The sequence below is a fragment of the Coregonus clupeaformis genome, unplaced genomic scaffold (genome assembly GCF_020615455.1).
Source record: "Coregonus clupeaformis isolate EN_2021a unplaced genomic scaffold, ASM2061545v1 scaf1250, whole genome shotgun sequence".
In the NCBI taxonomy this organism is placed as follows: Eukaryota; Metazoa; Chordata; class Actinopteri; order Salmoniformes; family Salmonidae; genus Coregonus; species Coregonus clupeaformis.
Genome location: NW_025534704.1, coordinates 124,116 through 143,512, shown reverse-complemented (window position 1 = coordinate 143,512; position 19,397 = coordinate 124,116). Strand labels below are relative to the sequence as shown.

Here is a 19,397-nt window from a genome sequence, read left to right as displayed (position 1 = left end):
CATTGAAATAAAGGGAGCCGTCGAACCAGTCTGGCTCCTACTCTCTCTCCAGCACGGAAACACAGCTGTTGGAATACGGCACTTCTATTATCAAATTATTTAATTTCAAGGGAGACAATTTTACTTTAAATTCGAGAATTCGTAAAGCCTACTACACAAGTTAAGAAGTTGAAGGTTGTGACAAGACCAACCTCACATCAAAGCGGCGCCCGAGACTATCGTGAATTCATTTGGGTGAGTATGTTTAACTATAACCACCGTCTACAGACCTTTTTCTCAAACGAAAGGTTACCCAAAATCCGTTTATTTGAATAGGCCTATTTATGAGGAGCCATTTCCCTCGTGTCTGTCTGTCGGTTCCATTTGATGGAGATCAAGCTTTGTTTTTTTGTTTTTTTAGGGATGTGTAATGTCATACTGTGTACAAAACCAATGGACACAGCTGTTACAATGTCAGAAATGACGCATCAACTTTTCAATTGTCACTTGTTGCAGGTTTGAATGGATGATGCCACATTAGACCCTATCCTTCACACACAAGTGGCCAAAGCATCCCCCTCCTGTTCTTCATGTCAATTCTCACTATTGTTTGATATAAATAATCCACTTCTCATTCATGCAGCATCTCTCTCTCTCATTCTCAATTTCAATTCAATTTCAATTTAAGGGCTTTCATTTCAATTTCAATTTAAGGGCTTTCATTCTCTCTCTCTCTCTCTCTCTCTCTCTCTCTCCCTCCCCCTCCCCCCCATCTCTCTCTCTCGTTGTCCTTTTGGTGATACCTTATCTGTGTCCTAATCTCTGGGGCTATACAGATGCCATATCTTAATTTGATCATCCTGTTGTTGAATGAATGGTTTTAGCACAGCAGGAAATTGAAATATGTAGTGTATTTGATGTTTAAAATGGCTTCTAAAGTTTGTAATTTCCACTTAAAAATGTCAGACTTGATTTGCCTTAATGAAAAATGTATCAACCACAGGAGGTTGGTGGCACCTTAATTGGGGAGGATGGGCTTGTGGTAATGGCTGGAGCAGAATCAGTGGAATGGTATCAAATACATCAAACACATGGTTTCTATGTGTTTGATGCCATTCCATTCGCTTCGTTCCAGCCATTATTATGAGCTGTCCTCCACTCAGCAGCCTCCTGTGGAATCAACCCCTACAAAAAATGTCCATTAATTATAATCCACATAACAATTCACATTTCCTGTTGCTCCAGGATTATTTTCCTGTTGTGTAAAACTGGCTCAAATTAAGATACAGCATCTGTATATGTTTTTCCATTTGGACAGTCAGTCCTTGACAATGGATGTACTGTAGTAGATGTTTTACTGGTGTAACAGTAGTCTAGTAGTGGACCAGAATGGGTCATGCAAATGACATGCAGTCAAATACACGCAAATACACGCGCACACACAGTCACAAGTTCACACACATACTGTATACACGTCACATGTCCTGCCATTTATTCCCAACAAAGGCATAGACACAAACAACCTGTCATCACAGACTCTTCTCTTTTCAAACTAGCACACATACACAGACACCCTGTCATTTCACACATGCATGCACACCACACAGACACATACCCCCTGTTTTTTTTACCATATTTTTTCAAATTTGCATCAATGCATATTGTCAGACAGACAGTCAGAGAGACAAACGCACAGGTGCGAGCGAACACAAACACACACACGACAAGCAGATACACACACATAGACACAAAAGGAACTGTGAGCCAACAGGAAGATGTTGGGGGTGCTGAACATTTTTGCCCGCGCTACAGATGGCTATATCGGACCGCTAATACAGGACTAGTAAAGGAAGAGTGACTACTTTTGTGAATGTTTTTTTTTTTCTTAACATTTTCAGGGGGTGCTGCAGCACCCTCAGAATCCCTACTTCCCGCGGCTATGTATGAGCCCAGAAAAGCCAAGTAGTACAGTGGTCCTACCTCACTTCTACCAACACGTCTCCTGCACCACTAGGGGAGCTAAAACTCTAGACTACTTTTATTCTACCCACAGAAACGGATACAAAGCTCTCCCTCGTCCTCCCTTCGGCAAATCTGACCATGACTCCATTCTTCTGCTTCCCGTTTACAAGCAAAAGCTCAAACAGGAAGTACCAGTGATGCGCTCAATACGGAAATGGTCGGATGAAGCAGACGCGAGGCTACAAGACTGTTTTGCTAGTACAGACTGGGATATGTTCCGATGTTCATCCGATAGCATTGAGGAGTTTACCACAACAGTCACAGGCTTCATCAATAAATGCATAGACCATGTCGTCCCCACAGTGACTATAAGAACGTATCCAAACCAAAAACCCTGGATTACAGGCAATATCCGCGCAGGGCTAAAGGCTAGAGCTACCGCTTACAAGGAACGGGACATGGACGCATACAAGAAAGCCCGATATGACCTCCGACGAGACATCAAACATGTAAAATAACAATATAGGAGGACTCCTATTACACCGGCTCTGACTCTCGTTGTAGGTGGCAGGGCTTGAAGACGATAATGGATTACAAAGGGAAACCCAGCCATGAGTTGCCCTGCGATGCAGAACTCCCAAACGAGCGAAATGCCTTTTATGCTTGCTTCGAGGAATATAACATGGTGCCTTGCGTGAGATGTGAGAAAAACGTTTAAACGGGTTAACAATCACAAGGCCGCCTGCCAGACAGAATACCAGGGCGTGTTCTCAAAGCATGCGCAGACCAGCTGGCAAGTGTCTTCACAGACATTTTCAATATCTCCTTGTTCCAGTTTGTAATCCCAACATGTTTCAAGTTTACCACCATTGCCTAAATGACTATCGTCCTGTAGCACTCACATCTGTAATTATGAATGTCACGGTTTACTAAGCCAGAACCCAGAAGCAGACCAGGACAAGGTAAGTGGTGTCAAAGGTGAGTGTTTATTTAACTGATCCACGAGTGCTGCTGAATAATCCAGGGAACAGAGCGGGCGGCGTGGATGAGTTGTTGAGGGTGCAGTAGTTGGTCCAATGATGGCTCGGCAGCCGCCGACCATCAGGCAGAGGTTGGGTGAAGGTTCCGGACGAGTGACTGCAGGAAGAACAAAACGGAGGTAAGCATACAACAAGCAAACAAGGTGCAAAACAACAAAACTAATGCTCTAAGCTCTAAGACTGATCCGCTGATAAACATACTGTTCATGGCTAACGATCCGGCAGGGAATGGATGTTAGGCCAGAGCCTAAGAAGGGTGATGATCAGGACCAGGTGTGCAGATTGCTGATGGGATGCAGGTGCGGAAATCAAGAGAGCTCCCGCCTAGCAACGTTGCCCGGCAACCAGGCAGGGAGCGTTCCAGAACCCTCGGGAAACTGGAGATCACGAGCAGAAAAACTAGTACACAGACAGGACCCGACTCAGACTGCCGGGATCGTTACAGTACCCCCCTCCGACGAACGCCACCGGGCGGACTCCCGGAGCGCCAGGATGGAGGCGGTAGAAGTCACGAATGAGGTCAGCATCTAGGATCTGTCGCCGCGGAATCCAACTCCTCTCTTCAGGACCATACCCCTCCCAGTCCACGAGATACTGGAAACCCCGGCCCCGCCGTCTGGAATCCATGATGCGTCGCACCGTGTAGGCAGGACCACCTCCGATCATCCGAGGAGGAGGAGGAGGAGGCGGAGGAGGCAACAGAGGACTGAGGAAAACAGGCTTGAGGCAGGAGACATGAAAGGTGGGATGGACTCTGAGCGTCCTCGGTAGTTTGAGTCGAACTGCCACCGGATTGATCACCTTCTCCACCACAAACGGACCAATGAACCTCGGTAACAACTTCCTAGACTCAGTCCGTAGAAGGAAGATCCCGTGTGGCCAACCAGACCCTATCTCCGATGGTATAGGTGGGAGCGGGGATCCGGCGACGATTCGCCTGGAGCTGATACCGGTCCGAAACTCTAAGGAGTGCCTTTCTGGCCCGATGCCAGGTCCGGTGGCAACGACGAATATGGGCCTGAACAGAAGGCACTGAGAGCTCCTTCTCCTGAGAAGGGAACAAGGGGAGGTTGGTAGCCATACAGGCACTGGAAGGGAGACATCCCAGTGGCAGATGTAGGGAGAGTATTGTGGGCATACTCAACCCAAGGCAACTGAGAGACCCATGAGGTGGGGTTGGAAGAGACCAGGCAGCGTAGCGTGGATTCCATCTTCTGGTTGGCTCTCTCCGCCTGACCATTAGATTGGGGGTGAAAACCAGATGTGAGACTGACTGTAGCTCCAATGGCCAAACAGAAGGACTTCCAGACAGCAGAGGTAAACTGAGGGCCACGGTCGGAAACGATATCACTGGGCAAACCGTGGACCCTGAAAACCTCCCTAACCAGGATCTCGGACGTCTCCGAGGCAGAGGGAAGCTTGGCAATTGGCACAAAGTGGGCGAACTTGCTGAATCTGTCCACGATAGTCAGAACGACCGTGTTCCCCTCAGAAGCGGGCAACCCAGTGACAAAGTCCAGGGCCAGATGCGACCATGGTCGCCGGGGAATAGGAAGGGGGTGAAGTAGTCCAGAGCTGGGCCGATTGGTACTCTTATTCTGCGCACACACTGGACAGGCAGCAACAAAACCCCGAGTATCCTCGGCCATGGCAGGCCACCAAAAACGTCTGCGAAGAAACGCCATCGTCCGAGCCACGCCAGGGTGACAAGCCATCTTGCTGGCGTGGGACCATTTGAGGACAGCAGGACGAACCGACTCAGGCACAAACAACCGACCGGGTGGACCGTTACCGGGACCGGGCTGTGTCCGAAGGGCCGCCATCACCTCCTCCTCAATCTTCCACATAACTGCTCCCACGACGCAGTTCCGGGGGAGAATTGTCTCGGTCTTGGACCCACTCTCCTCCGTCTTGGAGAACATCCGGGACAAGGCGTCCGCCTTGCCGTTCTTAGATCCAGGTCGGAACGTCAGGGAAAAAATTGAATCGTCCGAAAAACAACGCCCACCTGGCCTGACGGGAGTTGAGACGTCTAGCCGATTGCACGTAAGCAAGATTCTTGTGGTCAGTCCAGACAATAAACGGTTGCTCCGCCCCCTCCAACCAGTGGCGCCACTCCTCCAAGGCAAGTTTCACCGCGAGAAGCTCCCGGTTACCCACATCGTAATTCCTCTCCGCAGGCGAAAGGCGACGAGAGTAGTAGGCGCAGGGATGGAGTTTACTGTCCGTGGAGCATCGCTGCGACAGGATGGCGCCAACTCCCACATCAGACGCGTCCACTTCAACGACGAACTGACGGGCCGTGTCCGGTTGAGAGAGAATCGGTGCGTTGGTGAATCGCCTCTTCAAATCCAGAAACGCTCGATCCGCCTCCGGATTCCACTTGAAGGTCCTGATACTGGAAGTCAAGGCAGTTAACGGAGCGGCCACACGGCTGTAATCCCGGATGAATCTGCGGTAGAAATTCGCAAACCCCAAAAATCTCTGGAGCTGCAATCTCGTACCGGGCTGGGCCCATTCCAGAACCGCTCTAACCTTCTCCTGGTCCATCCTAATCTCTCCCCTGGAGATGATGTACCCGAGAAAGGATGTCGTGTGGGCGTGAAACTCGCACTTCTCGGCCTTCACGAACAGGCGATTCTCCAACAATCGCTGCAGAACCTGCCGGACATGCTGGACGTGGTCGGAAGGTTCCTTCGAGAAGATCAGAATGTCATCCAGGTAAACAAACACAAAGAGACCGATCATATCTCTCAGGACGTCGTTCACCATACTCTGGAATACCGCTGGAGCATTGGTCAGTCCAAACGGCATCACCTGATACTCGAGTGACCCATCGGTGTATTGAAACCCGTCAACCACTCGTCCCCCTCTCTGATCCGGACCATGTGATACGCATAGCGTAGGTCTAGCTTGGTGAACACCGTAGCACCCTGTAAGGAGTCGAAGGCAGAACTCATCAAGGGCAGGGGATACTTGTTCTTGACCGTGATGTCATTCAACCCCCGATAATCAATACACGGTCGAAGAGAGCCATCCTTCTTACCCACAAAGAAGAATCCTGCCCCCAGGGGTGATGACGAGGAACGAACGAGACCAGCAGCTAGGGACTCCTTGATGTAGGTCTCCAAAGCCTCACGTTCAGGTCGGGAGATACTGTATAACCTTCCCTTGGGGTAGACAGCTCCAGGGAACAGGTTGATGGCACAATCATATGGTCGGTGGGGAGGGAGTGACAGAGCCTTCTGCTTACTGAACACTTCCCCCAAATCGTGATATGTCTCGGGAACCAGGGACAAATCTGGGGGTTTAGCCTCAATCACCTGACTGGGAACCGAATGGGGACAGGCAGTCTTGAGACAGTTCGCATGACAATCAAGGCTCCAACTCGTTACCTTGCCCGTCACCCAATCGAACGTGGGATTGTGTTCCTTCAGCCAGGGGTATCCAAGGACCAGAGGAACATGGGAAGACGGCAGAATGAAGAATGAAATCATCTCAGAATGATTCCCCGACAACAGCATCTTAACCGGTTCAGTCCTCATCGTGATACGTGCCAGACTACTGCCGTCCAGAGTGGTAGCTTCAATGGCTTCCGGCAATTGCTCCTTGGAAAGCCCCAGCTGTTCCACCAACTCGGCATCAAGAAAGCTTCCATCGGCACCTGAATCGATAAAAGCGTTAATCGCTAAGCTCTGATTCCTGTTCATAAGGGTAGCCGGGAAACGGGGTCTGACAGAGGTATTGAGAGGTCGAAACTGGCTCGCTAAAAGTCCTCCCAACTTTAGCGAGCCGCGCAGTTTGACGACCGCCGGGAACCAGTGGCGAGGTAATGTCCCGAACCACCACAGTAGAGGCAACAGTTAGTCCTACGTCTGTGTTGGCGCTCCTCCTTGGTTAACCCGTGCCGCCCCACTTGCATGGGTTCAGAATCGGGAGACAGGACCTCTCCACTAATCCTGTGTGGTGGACGATGATCGACGTATTCTGGTCCAATCCCCGACCCGACTGGAACCTGAGAAGCTGATCGGTTGGACGGAACCCATTGCTTCTCCCTCCTTCGCTCTCGGACTCGATTATCCACCCGAATAGACAAGGCTACCAAGCTGTCCAGGTCACTAGGCTCCGGATAGGAGATCAACTCATCCTTGAGCTGCTCCGACAGACCCTGGTAAAAGGCCGCTTGCAGAGACTCCTCATTCCACCCACTCTCCACAGCCAACGTCTTGAACTCGATCACGAAGTCGGCCACGCTGCGAGTTCCTTGGCGAAGCGAAAACAGGTGCCTAGCTGCGTCCCTCCCTCGGACGGAATGGTCGAAGAGCTTCCTCATCTCGGCCGTGAACCCCTGGTATGAAGCCATGCAGGGATCCTGTCGTTCCCAAACGGCTGAAGCCCACTCCAGCGCTCGACCACGCAGCAACTCAATCACAAAGGCTATCCTAGCTTTGTCTGTGGCATAAGAGTAGGGCTGTAGATCGAACACTAATCCACACTGCATAAGGAAGGAACGGCATCTTCCCAGCTCCCCCTCATATTTATCCGGCGTCGGAACCTTGGGCTCACGGAAGGACACAGCTCCAGAAGCGGCAGGCGAGATGGGTGAAACCGGTAGTGGATCCTCCACCGGAAACTTGCGCTGGTTCTGGACCTCCGTCAGACCGGTAGAAAGGTTCCGAACTGACAACGCGATCTCCTGTAGTACCGTGCTATGATGGCCCAACATCTTCTCCTGATGGGTAATGGCATGGCGAACAGAGTCCAGGTCCGCTGGGTTCATTACTGGCCGGATCGTTCTGTCACAGTTTACTAAGCCAGAACCCAGAAGCAGACCAGGACAAGGTAAGTGGTGTCAAAGGTGAGTGTTTATTTAACTGATCCACGAGTGCTGCTGAATAATCCAGGGAACAGAGCGGGCGGCGTGGATGAGTTGTTGAGGGTGCAGTAGTTGGTCCAATGATGGCTCGGCAGCCGCCGACCATCAGGCAGAGGTTGGGTGAAGGTTCCGGACGAGTGACTGCAGGGAGAACAAAACGGAGGTAAGCATACAACAAGCAAACAAGGTGCAAAACAACAAAACTAATGCTCTAAGCTCTAAGACTGATCCGCTGATAAACATACTGTTCATGGCTAACGATCCGGCAGGGAATGGATGTTAGGCCAGAGCCTAAGAAGGGTGATGATCAGGACCAGGTGTGCAGATTGCTGATGGGATGCAGGTGCGGAAATCAAGAGAGCTCCCGCCTAGCAACGTTGCCCGGCAACCAGGCAGGGAGCGTTCCAGAACCCTCGGGAAACTGGAGATCACGAGCAGAAAAACTAGTACACAGACAGGACCCGACTCAGACTGCCGGGATCGTTACAATGAAGTGCTTTGAAAGGCTGGTCATGACAAACATCAACACCATCATCCCAGACTCCCTAGACCCACTCCAATTCGCATACTGCCCCAACAGATCCACAGATGACGCAATCTCAATTGCACTTCACACTGCCCTCTCCCACCTGGACAAGAGCGGAAATAACTATGTGAGAATGCTTTTCCTAGACTACAGCTCAGCGTTCAACACCACAGTACCCTCCAAGCTCATCACCAAGTTAGGGACCCTGGGACTGAACCCCTCCCTCTGCAACTGGATCCTGGACTTCCTTACGGGCCGGCCCCAGGGGGTGAGGTTAGACAACAACACCTCCGCCACAATGACCCTCAACATAGGGGCCCCTCAGGGGTGTGTGCTTTGTCCCCTCCTCTACTCCCTGTTCACCCACGACTGCGTGGCCACGCACGACTCCAACACCATCATCAAGTTTGCTGACGACACAACGGTGGTAGGCCTGATCACAGACGGCGATGAGTCAGCCTACAGGGAGGAGGTCAGAGACTTAGCAGTGTGGTTCCAGGACAACAACGTCTCCCTCAACTTCAGTAAGACCAAGGAGCTGATCATGGACTATATGAAAAAGAGGAGAGAGCACGCCCCCATCCACATCGACGGGGCTGTTGTGGAGCGGGTCGAGAGCTTCAAGTTCCTTGGTGTCCACATCACTAAGGACTTAACATGGTCCACACACAACCGCACAGTTGTGAAGAGGGCACGGCAGCACCTCTTCCCCCTCAGGAGGCTGAGAAGATTTGGCATGGGCCCTCGGATCCTCAAAAAGTTATACAGCTGCACCATCGAGAGCATCTTGACTGGCTGCATCACCACTTGGTATGGTAAATGACCGCAAAGCGCTACAGAGGGTGGTGCGAACAGCCCAGTACATCACTGGGGCTGAGCTCCCTGCCATCCAGGACCTTTATATCAGGTGGTGTCAGAGGAAGGCCCGAATTGCTACCGCACATTGATCTGGTACTGGTACTCCTTGTATATAGCTCCATTCTTGTGTATTTAATTTTCTTCCTCTTGTGTTACTATTTAATTGTTATTATTATCTTTAAACTCTGCATCGTTGGGAAGGGCTCGTAAGCAAGCATTTCACAGTAAAGTCTACACCAGTTGTATTCAGCGCATGTGACAAATACAATTTGATTTGATATGTAGGGATAGAACTTGGCATGACTGAGTGTGAGGAGTACATTGATTTATTATCTGACTATTGATTGGATCCCGTTATCATGCCATGCATCACTCATACACAGTAGAAACCCCCCAGGCCCTGCATACAGACCGCATACTGTACATGCACAGGGCATATGGACACACCTTCTCTCTGTCTTTCTCTTTTTTCACAGAAGGATTTCCAGCTGTGTTGTGGTTAAGCAGAACACATTGGCCCGTGGCTAGTTCGTGTGTGCGTGCTGACATCACATTGGGGGGTTCACTGATAAATGAGGGATATGTAAATATTTACAGAAACAGAGCATGCCTTTGCACTCCAGCATTAGCAGGGAAGGCTGTGTGTGGGTGGTTGTGTGTAAATAATAATAATTCTGTCTTCGTTTCTAAATCAACAAGCCATAATGGAACATTTGTTAAGCCTTCATTAACGTGATGTAACAACATCTCTATAAACCATTACCATTCATAAACAACTTCCATACCTCATGCAAGGTGATGTCATCACACACACCTACACACACACACACATATATACAGACACACAGCAGAAAAGGTATGTTCTATATAAAACATCCGGATAAGGGCGCTGTCAGTGTCTGCTTTTGTTCAAGTTATCAGTGTTAGTGCAGGACTAACCATCAAACACACACAGGAAATGCATACCTAAAAGGAAGCAGTGTAGTTGTTTATTGACAGTTCTTTTCAATCGCTTTGATGCTCTTTTCACAAGTATGTGGAGAATTTAATAAACTCTTAGTACAAAACTCCAAACTGGTAACACTTGTAACACAGCAAGTCTTCTATTCAAAACCTTTTATTTTGTATTCATTTTGTTTGGAAACTTTCACCACACTACCATTGATCCAAAATATAAGTTTACTGTGAAATACCATGAGAACATTGATTTAATCACCAAAGCACAACATCATGATATCTTCACAATTTAGTTGTTTTAACTAACAGTTAATCTAATAGCAAAAAAATCAAAAAATTGTCCTATAGTACTGTAAATTCCAGTATATTACACTGTTTTCACATTAGTCAATACACTGGCACTACCCATAAAAATGGACTAAAAATATAATTTCCCTAATTTCTATCCCATGTGTGATCAAATCGCTATAGCGTGATTTAAATTTAAAGACAATGTTCCCACGTTCGGGGAGACAAGATTCACGGTAAACGCTGCATATGTCGCCTCAATCAGAAATTACCTTTACCGTTATAGCGCTGAACTTTCGCAATACAGATTGAATTGGGGCCTAGATTTCAATCGCACTACAGAGCAGATCTTCAACGCTAAGTATTGAATCGAGTCAATTGAAAATGTGCTTAGTGGTTTAAAACAACTGCCTTTTTGAGGATCTGTTTTGAGTTTTGTACTAACTGTTGTGAAACTACCACATACTTGTGAAAATCGCAGCAAAGTGATTAAAAAAACAAATGTGATACAAATCATGGGGTTTGGCTGTTGTGTGCATAGCCGCGAAGTATGGAGGATGATAAATGTGAAAACATCCCTCCAAACCCCCCCCACGCCAACCCAAAACATCTGCCAGTGACCATGGTTGTGTGGGTCAGTGTGCGTGCGTGTGCCTTTTTCAATTTATGTCTGTGTCTGTTTCCATTCGTTTATAGTTTATCTGCCTCGATCTTGCTGCTATACGCAACCAGAAAAAGAGTGAGGGGGGGGGAGAGGGAAAAAGAGGAAGCATGGCTCAGATTAAGCTGCAGAATGTGGAGGACTACTATGAGATTGGAGAGGTGCTTGGCAGGTGAGTGAGAAGGTTTGGAGTAGAGAATGGAACAGCGCTAGACTTGAATTGATGTTCATTTGAATTGATTTGAATTGGGGGAACTTTACTTAATTTACATATAAAGCTAGGAATACACTTCTAAGTAAATAGTACTAGAAAGGTGCAATGCCCCACTCTGTTACTCTCTCTCATCTCAAATTCAAACAAGCTTTAGGCCTATTAGCATCACAGGAGTACAGTCGTGGTCAAAAGTTTTGAGAATGATACAAATACTAATTTTCACAATGTCTGCTGCCTCAGTTTTGATGATGTCAATTTGCATATACTCCAGAATGTCATGAAGAGTGATCAGATGAATTGCAATTAATTGCAAAGTCCCTCTTTGCCAAAAAACATTTCCACTGCATTTCAGCCCTGCCACAAAAGGACCAGCTGCCATCATGTCAGTGATTCTCTCGTTAACACAGGTGAGAGTGTTGACGAGGACAAGGCTGGAGATCACTCTGTCATGCTGATTGAGTTAGAATAACAGACTGGAAGCTTTAAAAGGAGGGTGGTGCTTGAAATCATTGTTCTTCCTCTGTTAACCATGGTTACCTGCAAGGAAACACGTGCCGTCATCATTGCTTTGCACAAAAAGGGCTTTACAGGCAATGATATTGCTGCTAGTAAGATTGCACCTAAATCAACCATTTATTGGATCATCAAGAACTTCAAGGAGAGAGGTTCAATTGTTGTGAATAAGGCGTCAGGGCACCCAAGAAAGTCCAGCAAGTGCCAGGACCGTCTCCTAAAGTTGATTCAGCTGCGGGATCGGGGCACCACCAGTGCAGAGCTTGCTCAGGAATGGCAGCAGGCAGTTGTGAGTGCATCTGCACGCACAGTGAGGCGAAGACATCTGGAGGATGGCCTGGTGTCAAGAAGGGCAGCAAAGAAGCCACTTCTCTCCAGGAAAAACATCAGGGACAGACAGATATTCTGCAAAAGGTACAGGGATTGGACTGCTGAGGACTGGGGTAAAGTCCTTTTCTCTGATGAATCCCCTTTCCGATTGTTTGGGGCATCCGGAAAACACCTTGTCCGGAGAAGACAAGGTGAGCGCTACCATCAGTCCTGTGTCATGCCAACAGTAAAGCATCCTGAGACCATTCATGTGTGGGGTTGCTTCTCAGCCAAGGGAGTGGGCTCACTCACAAATTTGCCTAAGAACACAGCCATGAATAAAGAATGGTACCAACACATCCTCCGAGAGCAACTTCTCCCAACCATCCAAGAACAGTTTGGTGACGACCAATGCCTTTTCCAGCATGATGGAGCACCTTGCCATGAGGCAAAAGTAATAACTAAGTGGCTCGGGGAACAAAACATCGACATTTTGGGTCCATGGCCAGGAAACTCCCCAGACCTTAATCCCATTGAGAACTTGTGGTCGATCCTCAAGAGGCGGGTGGACAAACAAAAACCCACAAATTCTGACAAGCATTGATTATGCCAGAATGAGCTGCCATCAGTCAGGATGTGGCCCAGAAGTTAATTGACAGCATGCCAGGGCGGATTGCAGAGGTCTTGAAAAAGAAGGGTCAACACTGCAAATATTGACTCTTTGCATAAACTTAATGTAATTGTCAATAAAAGCCTTTGACACTTATGGAATGCTTGTAATTATACTTCAGTATACCATAGTAACATCTGACAAAAATATCTCATAACACTGAAGCAGCGAACTTTGTGAAGACCAATACTTGTGTCATTCTCAAAACTTTTGACCACGACTGTAGTTCAGCGTAATAAGAGCACAATGCAAAAGTTCCCTACAATATCATCCCTCTCTGCCCCCCTCTAGTGGTCACTTTGGGCAGGTGCGTGCGGTGCTGGAGCGGGCGTCCGGGGTCCGCTGGGCGGGGAAGTTCCTGAAGCTGCGTCGGAGCGCCAGCAGCCGCCTGGGCCTGGAGAGGAGGAGCGTGGAGAGGGAGGTGGAGATACTGCAGAGCCTGCAGCACGCCAACATCATGGCCCTCAGGGACGTGTTTGAGAGTCGCGCCGAGATGGTGCTCATCGTGGAGCTGTGAGTCAAGTGGGGACAGATGGAGGGAGGGGGAGACTTCTGCTGGTCTCTGTCTGTCTGTCGGTCTGTCGGTCTGTCGGTCTGGTCTGTCGGTCTGGTCTGTCGGTCTGTCGGTCAGTCGGTCTTCCCCCTATGCCCACAGCAGGCTCTGTCCCACCTTGTTTAATGGGAACACAATGAGAAGCACTTGGTCCCGTCAGCCCATCTAATCCTCCTATCATTACTGGCACTAATCTAATAGTCCAGGCCAGACAGACAACTCAAAGCCTATGAATTTAACTGAACAACAGCCCCTTGAGATCTTGAAGCGAACTTTTTCATAACTTGGTCTAGTTATTATAAGTCGACAGATGTAGGATCTTAATTTCAAAGTGGAAATTACAAACTTCAGAAGCCTTTTAAACCTGAAATATGTTGCAAGTTTTAAATGTTCTCCTGCAACAGGGTGATCAAAATTAAGATCCTACATCTGTAGGTGATAAAGATATTCTCCTGACAAAATTACATCTACTTCATTTTTGTACCTTTTCTCTCTCTTCTTTCTCACTGTCTCCCCCCCCCCCCCCCACCCTCTCTCTGCTCTAGTATCAGTGGTGGGGAGCTGTTTGATTTCATAGCAGAGAAGGAGAGCCTGTCTGAGGAGGAGGCCATAGAGTTCCTGAAGCAGATCCTCAAGGGAGTGGGCTTTATGCACACTAAGAAAATTGGCCACTTTGACCTCAAGGTGAGACACATAGGAATAGAAATAGAGCGGAGAGAAAGCAGTGTGGGACGGGCCTCCCCTTTTCTGACTCTGTTTCCCCTTGCCTAAATCCATTTGGGCTGTTTTTCATTCCGTCAGGATTTGGCATTGTGTGTGTAACACTCTCTGTTTTCCATTTAGCCAGAGAACATCATGCTGGCTGACAAGACAATGCCACACCCTCACATCAAGATCATTGACTTTGGACTGGCCCACCACCTCAAACAGGGGGAGGAGTACAGGAGCCTATCTGGGACCCCACAGTACATTGGTAAGTGTTTACTGACTGTGTTTGTTTGGTGGAAATTGTGTCAGTCAGTATGTGGGTCATGTTGTGTGAGCATTTTGTTAATGTGTGATTGTGGTGTGTATGTTTCACGTGTGTACAGTGTGTCTTTCTGTCTGTTTGAGTTTTTATTTAGCCTGAGCCTCTAGAAAGGTGCTGAGGTTTCCATGGAAACAGTTTCCAAGGGGTAGTCGTGTGGTTGTGGACAGGATGTGACATCAGAGCGTGTGGTGGGGCGCAGGGGGTAGTGAGAGAGAGATGTGTGACTAGGTGAGAAGTTTCAACAGACCTGAAATACATGATACAAACTGAGTCGCCAACACAAAGAGTGTAACGGAATGATTACTTTAAGAAAGGGCAGGAGGGTTGCATGGGTATTATTGTAGGGCCATGGGTTCTACCATAACCCACTCATTCCCCAATTAGTTGGCCATTTTCATGTGTTTTACTGTAAGATTTTAGGATTTATTTTGAGTATTTAAAGTCTGTTGTGAGAGAATGCCATTATATTGTGCAACAGCAGTGTTAGCATCACCTAGTGTTTCCCAACACAATGACACAGTGACAGTTGTGACAAAAGGAAGTTACACTCTCCTCTATTTTATTCTCAGCTCCTTACAAAACATGTCTCTCTCTTTTACTATCCATTATTTTCTTCTCTTACACATACTCTGTTTTTCTGGATAAGGCTGGATTGTGTTATGTGTATCTCATTATCTCTCCCTTTCTCTCTTCCTCTCTCACCCCCTTCTCCCTTTCCGTTCTCCTGCCAGCCCCTGAGGTGATTAACTACGAACCACTGAGCGAGGCAGCTGACATGTGGTAACCATTACTGCAATGTTATTCATTAGAAGAACAACAAAAAAATGTCCCAGCCGCCTTGACTGTCAGGGTAAATAGTTTTCTGCTCACAAAGTCACTCATATCTCTCTTCTCTTTCCTCTCCAGGAGTATTGGTGTGATAACCTACATATTGTGAGTATACAAAACCAGCGGACAATTTGAATTTTACATATCGCTGACATATCGTAGCTACAAGTGGAGGCTGGTGGGAGAAGCTATAGGAGGATGGGCTCATTGTAATATCTGGAATGAAATAATGGAACGGTATCAAACATACGAAACCTCATGTTTGACTCCATTCCATTAATTCAATTCCAGCCATTACAATGAGCCTGTCCTCTTATAACTCCTCTCACCAGTCTCCTCTGGTAGCTACACATATTATCTAATATCCCCCTATTCTACAGGTTGAGTGGTTTGTCCCCCTTTCAAGGAGATAATGACGAGGAGACACTAAAGAACATCGTGGGGATGATCTATGAGTTTGAAGAGAACTATTTCAACCAGACCAGCATCATGGCCAAAGACTTTATTGAGAAACTGCTGCTCAAAGACCCAATGTAAACAAATGATCACTCATTCATTTATTAGTGTAATTGATATGGTTATTGTCTATAACCTCTGTATACTACGCAACAAAGTATTACCTAATGATGCGTGTCCCTCCTACAGAGAGAGAATGACAGCGGATGAATGTCTAGTACACCCTTGGATCAAGGTGAGAGAAGAGAGAAGTGTGATTTGATTGGGGTAACTTTAATACATAAACCCAACATAAGCACATTATTGTGCTGAAGGTTTGAGTATGAGTTTGAGTTTGAGTAGGGAAGCTTGAGTTGTGAGTATGCTTCACACTGAAAAGCTGTGAACTGCATGTCACTTTGGATAAAGGCAAAACGTATATTAAAATATCATGTTATATATTTCCTTGTTTATCAGCCCCTCACGCGCAAACAGGCGGCTAACAGAAGTCGATCGTCCATCAACATAAAAAGCTTCAAGAAGTTCAACGCCAAGAGGAAATGGAAGGTGAGTCCCAGTGGTGCATCTCAATACTCCAAAGTAGCTTCCTCTAAGTTTCTCCTACCCTGTCTCTGCGTTGGTGTGCAGTAGTCCTATAATATTGGTGAGAGGGGGACACCTGCTGGTCCAGACATTGTATTGCATCGTATTTGCCTTCTTTTTCTTTCCAAAGTTCTGCTCTCCTATGGACACCTTCTCTTTTCATACCCTTCTTAAATCCTCCCCCTTTCTCTCTCTGTAGATGTCCTATAACATGGTGTGGGCGTGTAACAGACTATTTCGCCTGCAGTTGCAGTGTAAAAGCAGATCCCAGGAGGACCCGGAACTGGTGAGAGAGATCACAAAGGACTGGGTCTAGAACAGGGGACATGCTGGTTTCTGTCCTTTTCTTAAAGTCTGACTAAGACCTGTAGAACTAGCAGTGTGTACTGTCTGAGCAATCAATAACACACATTTTAATCAATCGTAATATACTAATCAATTATATGCCAGGGAAGGAACAAAAACAGGAAAACTACACCCCTAGCAGGCTGAAATTTTGCACCCGTATTTCATAATCATATCACTATCCCTTTATTTGAACTGTTATAAAGCATTTATTATACTCTCAATATCGACATATCGACGATGCTGTTGATATGCTTATGTCTGACTATCTCTGCATTTGTCCACTTGTCAGAGGCAGTGTGAGAGCGACCAGGAGGACACTGAGACCAAGCCTGCTTCTCTCATTCGCCGCAGACTCAGCAGCAGTTCCTAAATAAGACCACCGGGGGCACTAATACACCACACAGCCTCAGACCGCCTCTATCCCACCATGGGGAAATGGAGAGAAGCCTCTTGTGAGTGATGCACGGATCAACAATACTCTGAGTTACAGAGTGACAGACTATGGCAGTGACAAAATGAGTAACGAACCCGTGATGTGCAGGTGCCTAAAGCCAGTGTTAGCCCACGGAGTTAAATCTTCATGTCTCAGACATGGTTCCCGATCAAACCAGTGTAGTTTACCAAACCACTTCTGTTACACTTCACCCCCATTTGACCGAGGTGTAGTCTTTTTACATTTTCTGAAACGTATTTGTCTGTGCCGTTTAAGTTTGACCAAAAGAATGTCTGAAAATGCCAAAACTTTTGTTTAGGTTTGAAGGTTTACGGGATAGTTTGTCCCTCAATTACAATTAATATGCATTAAAATATTATGTGGTTATTATTTATTCTCTACCACATGTTCTGATATTTTTGACTGTATCCAAAATGATTTTATTTAAGTTTCTTAGACATTTGCATTTCATACAATTAACTAGAAAATTACTCAAATGTTATTTGAGTGTTTTACATTAAAGTTATTTTTAACAAGTAGGGAACTATACAATGCCATACAATTGGAAATGCAAGGCCTGTTTTTCTAAGTCTGCCCTTAAGTGGATACATTATTTTATTATGTGTCATAATTTGGATATCATATGTTTATACAGAGCTACTTTACTATGCACAGTTACAGCCATGTTTGATACTGAGTGTTTGACATTGACATGTGTAATGTAGTCTTAGTTTGTAGAGCTTTTAAGCCTTATCAAACTTTAAAATGTAGATATACTTTATTGAACATTTCAACTATCTTTGGCTTATGTCAAAGGTCAAACTATTTTTTTTTATAATAATGAGCGTTTCATACTGACAACAAACATGTTTTAGTTTTGTGAATTGTGTGATGGTGAATAAAAAATGTTAGTCTACGATGTTTAAGCTATTACAGTATATAAGTTTATTTTGAAAGCCCGCAATTTTAAAAAGTCAGCAGACTACTTGCACTGGGTTGAGTCATCAGTTTCTGTGGCACATGAGGCTACCATATTTGAACCATGAGGTCAAGATAGTCAGTGAACTGCAACTTGTATCTAGCCTGATCACAGTGAACCTAAACTTAACATCACAATCATTGTGAAAGTTCATTGTAACAGACAAACTGTTTAGAAGAAGTGAAGCCTACAAACTTCAGTCATTCAGTTCTTATTCTAAATGTTCTAAATTGGTTCCAGGCTGTCATCCTCATATTCTTATCAAAGGGTGGGGAATTGTCTCCATTTTCCTTTGGGTTTGTACAAGGGTATGGAGGTTTTGAAACCGGGGGTTGAATAGTTGGCACTTCCAAGATGAGCAGGATCCAATGATTCAGCAGCATTCTTGGAGAGAGGGGGCCAAGGAAATAAAGAGCTTTCACACACTGTAAATTCCTGAATCTGCCCATGCCCTCTCTCCTTCCAATGTGCACCCTACAGAGCGCATGCCGGTTGAAATAGACTCACCAACAGACGCACTCGATTATGCAAGAGAGGTGAGTTTGTTATTAAGAATGCATAATGTAATAAGTGTTCTGGGTATACAGTATATTTGTAATACGCACGCACGCACGCACGAACACACACACATACTGTACATACAGGTGAGAGGAGATGCGCAAACAGCCATGTCTAGCGAAACAGGGTAACAGGATACACACGGCTAGCCAATCATTACCGTGGGAGTGGCGACTCATACAGAGCGAGACAAACAAAACGTCAAACTGGTTTCCTTCTCGAGATCAAGTGACACATCGCACTTTACCTGTAGACGTTTGGGGAATTCGGATTGTCTGTATTTCTTTTTATTAATTGGACTAAGTAAAATGTTATAATTTTTATCAGCAAGACTGTGGTAAAAATATAATTAAAATTGTATTATACTGTAGTTTTTCCGACAAACCGTGGGAAGACGTGAAAAGCATTGGACAATCATTACATCTGAGCGCTGGTTGGAAAGTAGGCTATCGCAGCAGGTGCAGCCACCAAACCGGTGAGTCATTTGCAAGTAATTTATACATTTTTTACCTGCCCATGAACTAAAGGTCCGTTAAAAAGTCTAAAATGTAGGTTTATATTATACCTATTTGTTAAATGTATGTACAGTTGAAGTCGGAAGTTTACATACACCTTAGCCAAATGCATTTAAACTCAGTTTTTCACAATTCCTGACATTTAATCCTAGTAAAAATTCCCTGTCTTAGGTCAGTTAGGATCACCACTTTATTTTAAGAATGTGAAATGTCAGAATAATAGTAGAGAATGATTTATTTAAGCTTTTATTTCTTTCATCAC

At 46.2% G+C, this 19,397-nt stretch overlaps 1 protein-coding gene across 1 annotated transcript; it reads left to right on the top strand.

The window, feature by feature from the left end:
• On the top strand, positions 1-18,013 carry LOC121570055 (death-associated protein kinase 2-like). Its single transcript, XM_045217844.1, has 12 exons — positions 1-234; positions 11,183-11,319; positions 13,145-13,366; positions 13,952-14,090; positions 14,250-14,379; positions 15,168-15,216; positions 15,343-15,369; positions 15,645-15,797; positions 15,910-15,955; positions 16,177-16,266; positions 16,502-16,588; positions 16,940-18,013. Exons 2-12 carry the CDS (start codon positions 11,258-11,260, stop codon positions 17,018-17,020), a joined length of 1,086 nt encoding a protein of 361 aa, XP_045073779.1. The 5' UTR covers positions 1-234; positions 11,183-11,257; the 3' UTR covers positions 17,021-18,013.
• Positions 18,014-19,397: the final 1,384 nt, after the last annotated feature.